This window comes from Caloenas nicobarica, chromosome 2, assembly GCF_036013445.1.
Source record: "Caloenas nicobarica isolate bCalNic1 chromosome 2, bCalNic1.hap1, whole genome shotgun sequence".
NCBI classification, from domain to species: domain Eukaryota; kingdom Metazoa; phylum Chordata; class Aves; order Columbiformes; family Columbidae; genus Caloenas; species Caloenas nicobarica.
Genome location: NC_088246.1, coordinates 26,736,851 through 26,748,394, shown reverse-complemented (window position 1 = coordinate 26,748,394; position 11,544 = coordinate 26,736,851). Strand labels below are relative to the sequence as shown.

At 45.5% G+C, this 11,544-nt stretch overlaps 1 protein-coding gene across 2 annotated transcripts in view; it reads left to right on the top strand.

The window, feature by feature from the left end:
• Window positions 1-1,630: 1,630 nt before the first annotated feature.
• SGCE (sarcoglycan epsilon) overlaps window positions 1,631-11,544 on the top strand; it is a 34,029-nt gene continuing 24,115 nt past the window's right edge. For both annotated transcript variants that reach the window (XM_065627448.1, XM_065627449.1), the window contains exon 1: window positions 1,631-1,803. In XM_065627448.1, the coding sequence (XP_065483520.1) occupies window positions 1,632-1,803 (172 nt within the window). In that variant the 5' untranslated portion in view covers window position 1,631. The remainder of the gene's footprint in view (window positions 1,804-11,544) is intronic.

Genomic DNA, 11,544 nt, shown 5'->3' with positions numbered 1-11,544 from the left:
TACACCAGAAGGAGAAAAGTAGAGACAGATTTGTTGAGCTGGGGTTTTAGTTGTGGAAGGCAAAAAAAACCCCTTCAACTGCATTCCATGCAATTCCAAGCAAATATTTCACAGAAACTCCCCATCCAAGTCTTGTCCCTATTCAAATGTACTTCTTTGCTAGCCTATACAGCAAAACATTTACAAAGCATTTGTCAAAAAAACCTACCCTCCCATGCATAACTGCCCTAAGATACTGCAACTTTAAATGATGAGTTAATCAAACCTATTAAATAATACATAAAAGCAGGCATGGCTGTAGATGAGGTTCTATATGTAGTTCTAGTACAGGGACTACTCTTATATATGCCGTATAGAAAGCTGAGACAGTGTAGCTCCCTAAAAGAATATGCTGTATTTACATAGCGCTGTGTCTTAAGTGGGTATATATGACATACACATACACCTACCCACAAAATACATCACTATTGCCAAGGAGTGTATTTGACAATATTCTTCCTTCCTGCAGAGGGGGATTTGCTTCCACAGCAGAGCAAATACTGTCATAGCTTTTGGGCTACGCCACAGACATTAAACAGCAGTCAAAATCAGTAATTAGTCCAGAAAGCGTAATGCAGCTGCTGTGAAGTGAGACAGCATGGAATGATCAGACCTGGCTTAGGAAACGGGGGCCGCCGAGCCGCAGGACGGCAGTGCCAGAGGAGCGCCGGCTCTCCACGCGCACGGGGCCCGGAGCTCAGACCCCGACCGTTCCCTCCTGCCACCCCGCTCACAACTCTGCTACCCTGTTTCCCCAAAAATAATACAGGCTCTTACACAATTTTTGCTCCAAAAGGTGCTTACTTTTTTACATGTGTAGCTGCCTGGACACTATTTAAATTGACTTGTTTAATGAACTGTAACTAGGGCTTATTTTTGGAGTAGGGCTTATATTTAGAGCACCCTTGAAAATCCTGAAAAATCATGCTAGGGCTTATTTTCGGGGTAGGTCTTATTTTCGGGGAATGGCGTAGTTGCAGGTGCAACTGCAGAATGTTGGGGGAAAAAAACCCCCACAACACAACTTTGGATGTACAGGTACAATAGGGATATAGACTTAGTAAGATGTTCAGAAAACTGATGCTGCAAGGGCTGTAGCCGTGACGTCCTCCAGGAGCACAGGACACCCGTGTGCAGCAGACAAGCTGTGAGGCGTCGCGTCCTGCTGCCGGTGTCCCGGTGCGGGGGCAGGAGCGGGGCGGCGGGGGCAGGAGCGGGGCGGCGGGGGCAGGAGCGGGGCGGCGGGGGCAGGAGCGGGGCGGCGGGAGGCAAGCAGCGCGGCCACAGCCGCTGCCCCTTCCCCGCCCGGCGCGGCGCCAGCGCCTCCTCCACTGCCGCTTCGTTCCCGCCGCGTGGGCACCGCGGACAACACCGAGCCCCGGCAGGTCAGCCGCCCGAGCCTGCCTTCAGGGGCAACGGCTCCCGCAGCCGCCGCTCCCCGGAGCCCCTCACCGGGCACGGTGACACCGCCACACCTCCCCGCTCCCCCCTCCAACATGGCCGCCGCTGGGGCGCGGCGGGCGGCTCCTCCCGGCATGCCCCGCGGGCAGCGCTCTGCCGGGAGCCCGCCGGGGCGGGGCGGGGCGGGGAGGATGCTGCGGCCGCCGCGGGGCGAGGCGGCAGCGGCGGCCCCGCACGGCGCGGCGCGGAGGATGCGGCGGCAGCGGCAGCAGCAGCAGGCGGAGGAGCGGGGAGCGATGCGGTGCTGCGCGGCGGGGCCCTGGCCGCACAGCGGGGGTGCCCTCACCACCCTCCTGCTGACAGGTCGGTCTCGGCGGCGTCTCCCCACGGGCCTCGCCGGCAGCCGCCGGCCTGCGCCGCGGTGCCCCCTTTCCTGCGGGCTTCGCGTCCCCTCCCGGCGGCGTCGCCCTCACCCCGCCTTGCCCTGAGGCTGCGGCTCGCTGTGCCCCTCTCCCCGCTCCGTGCCCCCCGTTGGCGCGGGGTCCGAGCTGCCCCGCAGCCATCCCCGGGGCGGCTCCAGCGGCTTCCCGGCGCGGCGGAGGGCACTCCCGAGGCGGCGCGGGGATGGCGGCCCGCCCGCCCCTCGCCTCTCCCCCTGCGGAGGGCAGCGCCGCAGCCCGCCCCTCCCAGCGCGGCGGGGAGCGCCCCGAGCCCGGCGGGGCCCGAGCTGAGGGAGCCCGGCTGCGGCGGGGGCGGCCGGGCTGTGGAGCGGGTTTGCCGGCAGGGCGCGGAGCTGGGCCCGGCCGAGAGCCGCCGGGTGGCGGGGGCGGCCGTTGTCCCGGGGATGGGGCCGGGCCGGGCGGCTGGGCCCGCTGCTCTCATCCCCTCGGTGGACCTGGCAGGGCTGGTGCCTGTCCCGAGGGCTGGGCTATTTTGGATACAGGGGTATCTTTCATATCCTCCCTCCCCCCGAAAATTATTTCCTAGCTTGACTACTTAATCAAACTATACTATAATTAAGTCTGCAGAAAAAGTCTTAATTCCGCTCTCTAAATAATAGCTGTCATGCAGCAAGCAGGTTTCACACCCATGAAGCTCTTCACAGTGAAATACTTTAAATGGGTAACACTTGGCAGCAGCCCAGCCACGAATGCTTTCGTGAGACTATTCCTCCCTAAGAGCAAGTTAAGGGCAATAAATCCGTTTCTTTAGGTTATTTTGTGGCATGAGATGTCAGTGATATGTCATTTGAAAGCTAACAATTTGCTCAACATCTTCTCAAGTAACATCTAGATACACTTCTAATACTTCTTTATAGGACACCGACAGTAGAAGTGACATGAGGCACTGGAAATATTAAAGATGCAAATAGCACCTAAACATTAAGCTGTTCAATGTGAGGATAAAACTTGGCATTTGTTAGGTGCAAGATACTGCTTTCTCCTGATGTGGAAATTCTCCCGGCTGCTTCTGTCTCCTTCTCTCAAGACCAGTTGTGGGATAGCAACCAAGAAAGACCTAGGACAGTCTGAGGATAAGCTTTTGGTATGAACTATGATATTATGTTTAAAAAAGTTCAACTGAAATGAGCTTCTAGAAGCTGAGTTGTGGGCTACATGCTAAAGGAAGAGATCTTAAGGTTTTTTTAGTGTTAACTTTTCCAGATTAAATTCAGACTTTTTAAAGCTTGGTTTAGTTGGAGTTCATTAGTTAAAACAGCATAATACATGGTTTGAGACTGATGTAAAAAAGGAAGCATGAATGAAATTCAGTTAAGGTCTCTTAAGTGGTATCTATATAACATCTGGGGGTCAGCGAATGGGGAGATGCTTATGTCCTCTGTGTGGTGACCAGCAGTAGGACACGAGGAAGTGGTATGGTGACTCCACCGCTTCCCTAGGCAGCCTGTTCCAATGCCTGACAAACCTTTCTGTGAAGAAGTTTTTCCTAATATCCAATCTGGACCTTTCCTGGTGCAACTTGAGGCCATTTCCTCTTGTCTTATCACTTGCTACTTGGGAGAAGAGACCAACCCCCTCCATGCTACAACCTCCTTTCAGGTAGTTGTAGACAGCGATCAGGTCTCCCCTCAGCCTCCTTTTCTCCAGGCTAAACAGCCCCAGTTCCCTCAGCTGCTCCTTGTCAGACTTGTGCTCCAGACCCTTCATTGCCCTTCTCTGCACTTTGTCCAGCACCTCGATGTCTTTCTTGTAGTGAGGGGGCCAACACTGAACAAAGGATTCAAGGTGTGGCCTCACCAGTGCTGAGTGCAAGGGGATGATCCCTTCCCTAGTCCTGTGGGCCACACTGTTCCTGACACAAGCCAGGATGCTGTTGGCCTTTTTGGCCCCCTGGGCACACTGCTGGCTCATGTTCAGCCAGCTGTCAATCAACACCCCCAGATCCCTCTCTGCCAAGCAGCTTTCCAGCCACTCATCCCTGAGCCTGTAGCGCTGCCTGGGGTTGTTGTGACCCAAGTGCAGGACCTGGCACTCGGCCTTGTTAAACCTCACACAACTGGCCTCAGCCCAACCATCCAGCCGGTCCAGATCCGTCTGTATGGCCATCCTACCCTCCAGCAGATCAACACTCCCACCCAACTTGGTGTTGTCTGCAAACTTACTGAGGGTGTGCTCAATCCCTTCATCCAGATAATTGATAAAGAGATTAAACAGAACCGGCCCCAATACTGAGCCCTGGGGAGCACCACTTGTGACGGGCCACCAGGTGGATTTGACTCCATGACCATGTGAAAGAACTTCCAAACTGGACTACAGCCTCTGAGATGAGCCACAGCCTTGCATAAATGTCCTTTCTTTTGAATCTTGTTCTTAAGTAGCCTCTATGGTATTGAAGCATTACTTAGCCAGGCAAAAGGCATCTTACAGAAAAAATGGAACATGAGAAGTAACACAAGATCTGTGAATAGTTTTGAGTTCTCTTCCACTAGTAGACATTAGGTTTTCCCATTTCTGTTTTAGCACTTCATCTACAGAAGAAACTTGATTTGTGCTTTTTGCATTTCTTAAAGATGTATGGAACATACACTTAAAGGCTTTTTGGAGGAGGCTGCTTACTGTCAGAATTCCAGGTGGTTGTGACCCTCACACCCCACATCACCATGGCAAAACAATAACTCAAAATCTGGGGATTTCAAGAGACTTAAGAGTTTAAAGGGTGTAAGAGTGATTTCAGAAGTCCAACATTTGCTCCTGGATGGCCAATATAGTACTCAAATGGAAGGCATTGACTCAAACCCTAGCTGATAATTATTTTCTCCAGTGCCGGAAAAAATGAGACTTGACATTGTTGTGAGGTTTTAAGGTTAAGCTTTTCAGAGAAAAACTAGGTAGTTTTCTTTGACTTCAGCTTCACAGTAATAGACACAGTAGAAGTTTACTAGATTAAACTAGTAGAGAGGTTTGCCATAGAATTTGGCAGAGCAATGAGCTGCCACCATATTCTGCTTCTGCAGAGAGAGTGGTCGTTAAAAAGTTGTTTGAATGATTGTGGCCATTTTGTGGTTATTACCTGGTATTTCTGCACTTAAAAGAATGAGTTGTCAGTGCCTATATTTTCCCCTGGAACCCCTGTTTGTCCATGAATAGGAAGTCATAGAGCAACTGAGTCATATTCTCCCTTCCCTATAAAGAGGTCAAAATGGAGAACGAGCTCACTGGTTCTCATTTCAGAAGATGCGATTATGTGGTCACATTAGTTTGTCATAAAGCAGTATTGCTGCCAGAAGACATTCTTCTTCCCTTTCACAGCTGGGCATTTTTCACCACCTCCCTTATGGAGGCTGAAATAACTCATACAGTGATACTGTGAATTGGGTCATCTGGCTGAAAACTGCCCACAAACAAAATTGTTCACTGAAATCAGTTTACTGACCAAGACTAGCACAGGATGATTTACACTGGTGTGCTAGGTGGCCAAGAATGTGCTGGGAGTCCCTCCTTTCATCAGGGCTGCAAACAGGCTAGTATGAAACAACTGTGAAATCGCAGGCTAGGATGGATATTAAGGAGACTGAACTAAATACCTGCACTTTTCCTGCTATTCGCAGCAGAAGTGCCATTGACAACACTCTGCTTCTCAGCTGCACCACACAGAGGGAGGGAGAACGTTTCACAGATGATCTGCTCTTTCAGTGTTTCCAAACTAATATTGTAGCGTACTTGCCCTATTTTCTTTTGTGGGTGCAACCATTAGGGCAAAGAGGCAGTTTTTCTTCACACAGGGCTCTGAATCTCTGCCTCTGAAGATGGTACCTGTCAAGTCTTTGTACTAATCTGACCCAGATCAATAAATAAAATCTATTGTCAGTAAGTACTTGCTTGAATAAGTAATTATTGGAATGAAAAGCTAGCCATTCCATTAGTATGCTTTTCATTATAAAAGCACATTATTTATAGGTAGTATAGTTTACATGGAGACGTCTAAGAGATCTTAAAGCCAGATAATAAGAAGTCAGCTTTAGAGCACAAATTCATTTGCTAGATGTAACTTTTAGTATGTAAAGACAGGCTTATTTTTGGTCTTTAATATTGGGGGGTTTTTTTAGGTTTGGTTAGAAGTTCATTAGAGTACTTGTCGTGGTTTAACCCCAGGCAGCAACTAAGCACCAGGCAGCCGCTTGGCCACTGTGCCCGAGTGGGTTGGTGGAGAGAATCGGAAGGGTAAAAGTGAGAAAACTCATGGATGGAGATAAAGACAGTTTAACAGGTAAAGCAAAAGCTGTACACCAAAGCAAAGCAAGGGGTTGATTCACTCCTTCCCATTGGCAGGCAGGTGTTCAGCCATCTCCAGGACAGCAGGGCTCCATCATGTGCGATGGTTACTTGGGAAGCCAAATACCATCACTCCAAGTGTCCCCCCTTCCTCCTTCTTCTTTCAGCTTTATATGCTGAGCGTGACATCATATGATAGGGAATATCCCTTTGGCCAGTCTGGGTCAGCTGTCCCAGCTGTGTCCCCTCCCAGCTTCTTGTGCATCTCCAGCCTCCTCTCTGGAAAGTTCTTGACTTGGTATAAACATTGCTTGGCAACAACCAAAACATCAGTGTATTACCAACATTCTTCTCATACCAAATCCAAAACACAGCACTATACCAGCTGTTAGGAAGAAAATTAACTCTGTCCCAGCCAAAACCAGGACAGTACAAACCAGTTACAGTCACCAAATTAGAAGAAAGGTTGTTTGCAATCAAACTAAGAAGAATAAATTTCAAACCTAGACAAGAATATATGTTTTCATTTAGCTTTTGGGCTCTTCTTGAATAGGTGTTGATAACTTTAGAGCAGACACTATCAGTGTAGAGTGCCTTCTTTTGACAGAGCTCTAGAGGAAAGGAGGGAGGTGGTAGTTTTGATTACTTCCACAGGAATTTGAACGAAACAGAGGAGCCAAGAAACCAGTGAACATATTAGTTTCCCTCTTATTATTCAAACTGCTTTTCAAGCAAGTAGTAGCAAGAAGCGGTAGAACCAAGAAGTGCTCTAACCCAAGAAAAGTTTTTACATTACTATCTTGCTGAATTGTTTTCAGATTGAGAGCTGAAGGTACCGATAAGTACTGGTAAGTATTGCTGTGTTGGAATTAGCATGAACTTGTGACACTCGTCGAAAGTATACATTGTTTCGTTAACAGCATAGTTATGGGGTTCATTATGTAATACTAAAAAAAAATGGTTTACCTACACTGTGTCTAAATGTTGTTACAATTGCAACACAAACCACCAAAAATTCCTGTAGTCTTTTAAATCAATTGTCACCTCAGAAATTCAGAATATAATTGCAGGGACACTCTGATAATTAATATTAAGAGATGATAGGAATATAGGGGGCACCCTGGAACAGTCGGCTTACAGGGTGAACTGGCCATACCCTGTGGTTACACTGTGGGTTTGGGGCTGGACCGCAGGAACTAGCAGGTTTTTTTCCTCGCCTTCATGGAAGAGCTGATCTAATTCAGTTCTCTTGTCAGGTCTGCAGTAGGAGGGAGAATGGTGGTGGGTAAATGTTGCTATGAATAAAGCATGAGGTTTTTGCTCACCCAGTGAGACTAACAAAATGCCTTATTCAGTTAATTTTCTCAGATGATCTTTGAGAAATATTCAGGTGTTACAGTAATCAATGGATGACACAGAAACAGGTAGGAAACCATTACCTACTGAGCAAAGTTGAGTAAGTATAGAGCTTAGAAACATTTCTGTGTTTGATTTGAACTTTCACATAGTTACAAGAAATGGAGTGCGGAGTGACCTGAGCAATCCACAATGGAGAACTAGCACAAATTAATTCTCGTTTCTTATGTAGTAGCTGTGATTGAAGAGGATCTTAGCTGTTAGAAAAGATCATATCTCAATGTGAATTTGTATTGAGAGAATCCTGTTTAATCCATAATGAATTTCTACAGTGATGATTGCTTATGTACTGCTCATTAGCTAAGAGCGAGGAGTGAGGAGGTTGGGAGAGGAGGGAGAGTAGGTGCAGCTGCAGCTCCTGGCTCCAGTAGTGGACACTGTGACCCGTAGGGCAGATGTCTCTGTGCAGGTGTCCATGGGTCCTCAGGAACTGCCGGGGTACAAGCTCTGGCTTGAACTGTGGGCTGAGCACCTCGGTTTCTTGACGGATGGTTTGTTGTAATTCAGTTTCTGGTTGTTCTGCTCCGCCGTTCTCAGCAGCCTGTTGGAATCCTGCGCCTCATATGGACCTGTACTTCCAGCTCAGGATGCGGGAAGGGCTCTGAGCCAGATGGGATGTGCGGTGGAGGAGTGCGAGGGTGGTTTTTTGGAACAGGGCTGTGTAGTAAGGGAATAAGGGGTAGTGAAAGCATGGCCTGAGGTCCTGCTCTGTGGCATGACGGTAATGAGCACATGCTTAGGTCAGGGTCCCACGTGGAGGTGTGGGAGAGAGGGGAAATGCTGGGTTTTGAGAGCCGCAGATGTGTGCTGCATTGGTAGTGGGGGAGGTGGGCTTGAGATCCTACTTCAAAGCAGCAATAAGAAGGATAGGTAGGAGTGTGTGTATGTTAGACTGAAGTAAAGGAAGGGGGAAGGTGAAGTTGGTCCATGATACTTAGGTCCTTTTTGGCTAGAGAGGTGGGCAGAAATTGCTGCAGATATCTTCTCTGTTGAATATTCTGCTGTTGAATATTAATACTTAAAACCTTTACATGAAACCTATCCAAATATAAATAAAGGAAAAATAGTATAAAAATAGTATAAATATAGTTTATATTTATAAGATAGCACAATATAATTAAAGAAAAATGAAAAATAGTAGTTTAAGGGAAATAAAAATAAAGGACTAATTAAAGAAAATAAAATAGAAGACACTGTAGTTGTACTTCACCTGGGCACGTTTAAGTCTCAGGCAGGGAGCTGTGAGCTGCTCCTGCTGTTACAAGAACTGGTGGGTGCTCCAACAGCTGTGGCAACATGTATAACAAACTGAAGAGCCTGACACTATTAACATTTTTTTTTTCAGTAGGAGTACAAGGCTTATTAAATTAATTCTAAACTGTCTCTTTGATAAAATACATAATTTGAATCTCTGCATTCTGTAGTATAAGGCCTCTTTTGTCATCCTTTAATCGTATTCACAGATCTTCCCTGAGCTTTCTTCATGTTGTCACTATGCTTCTTGAAGGCTTCGTGTAAGTACAAGACACAGCATTTGAACAGTGATCATATGTGTGTCAAGAACAAAAATAAAATCTCCCTACTTCTCCTTGATGTTGCTGTTTACATATCAGCCGCTCTAGCCAGTCTTCTGCTGAAAGCTTCTGTTCAACCAGTTATTACCTGACATATCTCCCTAGTTTTTTTATCAAGTTTCAGCATCCCTGAAGTGCGTGCTCTGTGTAATATGCATATGGCATGCTGCCTTTGTTCCTGGGTATGCATTTACATTTTATTCTCTTGAAGTGCACATCACTAGATCACCTTTTTACCAAACAACATAGACTGTTCTGTGCTAGTGTCTTGTCATCTCCATTATTTATCAATCTCCCTGCCTTTGTTTTTGCCTTCAAATTTTATCAGTATATGTTGTACATCCAGGTCATTTTATATGTATATATAGGTGTATATGTGTGTGTATGTATATATAGGTGTATATGTGTGTGTATGTATATATAGGTGTATATATATATGAAGTCAAATTGCGTAAGGCCAGTGCCAGAACCTTGTGAGGCCCACTAGAAATCTAAAAAAAATAACTACCCAGTAGTTCTGTTCTCTTGCTTGAGACTGCTGTTCCTGTGGTGAGAACTGTTGAATGGACAGTGTGCTCCTGATTTGTTTCATTTCACACTTGTCACTTGAAATAAAATAGGTGGTGATAAATATTTATATTAAAACATCACAGTGTAAACTCTAGGATCTAAAACCAGGCACACTGGTTGCTTTTTCATTTCCCCTGTGAGATGCAGTGTAAGGTGGAGAGGTGGACACGTAACGTCTTTAATCCCCACTGCTAAACCTATCACGACTTGTGAACCTAAATCAAAGATGTTTACTGATTGTTTATATTTAAAAATACATCTTGGAACCTGTTGTTTATTTTTTTTATTCCATTTAAATATGGTAGAATGATTTTGTATCTAGTTTCTCAAAGTGCTAGGTGATATGCTGCCTATCTAAGGGTAACACATCATTTTTGCTATTTCTATCAGAAAAAATTGTGTGCTCATCAAAAGTGTCAGAAAAGATGCATTAAATGCTTGTTGACTGTGATAATACTCTTCTCCATTTAATAATTCAGTAATAAAATCTTGTATTAACTGTTTTCCTTGGTGCTGGTTTGTAGCTGACAATCCTTCGATTGCCCAGCTCATCTTGTTGAAATATTGGAACAACTTTATTTTACCTTTCTGCATTCTCTTGAGTGTTCCAAGAATTACAGAAAATTTACACTAAAGGTCGTATGCAGTACTGAGTTGGATAATCCCTAGGATGGTATTATATTAAGACTTGCAATGTGTGCAGATCAATTCAGCAGGGAGAAAGTTGTCCATCTTGCAAGACAGATGTAAAACAGTGGATGCAAATAATACATTTTTTTCAATCAGATCCTTTGAGTATATTGAAAATCTAAAGAAACTTAACAGAAATTCATAATTTAGAAATGTTATTTTGTTGGTATGGTAATTTGAGCATGTATATTTTTTTGGTTACATTTCATCCTCAATTCAATTTTAGGTGTTTTGAGTAAATTATCATTAATAAATGCCTCACATGCATAGATTATTTGTGTATTGTGACTACTGCTTAAACCAGATCTGTTTGGCCTCCTAAATTGTGTTTGGAGAATGCGATATCAGTAATGCAATAGCTGACTGGTGTAACTATGTCAGCAGAAGTTTCCACAGATGTTTAAGCTTCTAGTGTAAATGATACTTGTATACTTTGAGTGTTTGCCAATAAGTGTTGGTTTCTTCCTGCAAACTGATGTATCTGAATGCAAGTACTGCTACTTGTTTGATATTGTGCTTTTTACAAGGAAGTTAAGATGCTGATAACATCTTTTAACTCGGGTTCGACATGAGTTCTTGCTCCCAGACTGTTTCAAAGGAAAGACTGTTTATTATAGCCACTTTCCCCTTCCTAGCATCTGACTGCAATTCCTTCCCTCTACACTTTCAGTTGACATGTAGCTATACAAACAGCTGATATATCTATTATTCACCACAGATGAAAGGGAACAAAAGAACAAAAAGTGGGAGGTGAGGATGGAGCTTTCTTGGCAGTTCTGCTACTGGTGAAATGGAGTTTTTCTGTCAGCTCTACAGCTGCTGTCTGTCTCCTATAATCATTTGCTCCTCACCACATTTAAACCTTCTTGCACCTTCAGCTGCACTGATCCAGCTGTTTTCAAGCTGTGTTCTGGCTGCATGGGATGAACACAACCGTTTTTTCTGGGTCTTTTTTCAGAATTGATTATTGGTTATGCCTGCAAGGCAAAGTGGTCAGCCCCACGTGTCTTTATATAAGCAAAGCTGTTCTCTTGGTTATATCGCTTTCCTTACTTTGGCCAAAATATACTATGCCAGTGAAAGTAACTTTACATATGTCTTTGCCTGTATATGCGGTTTTG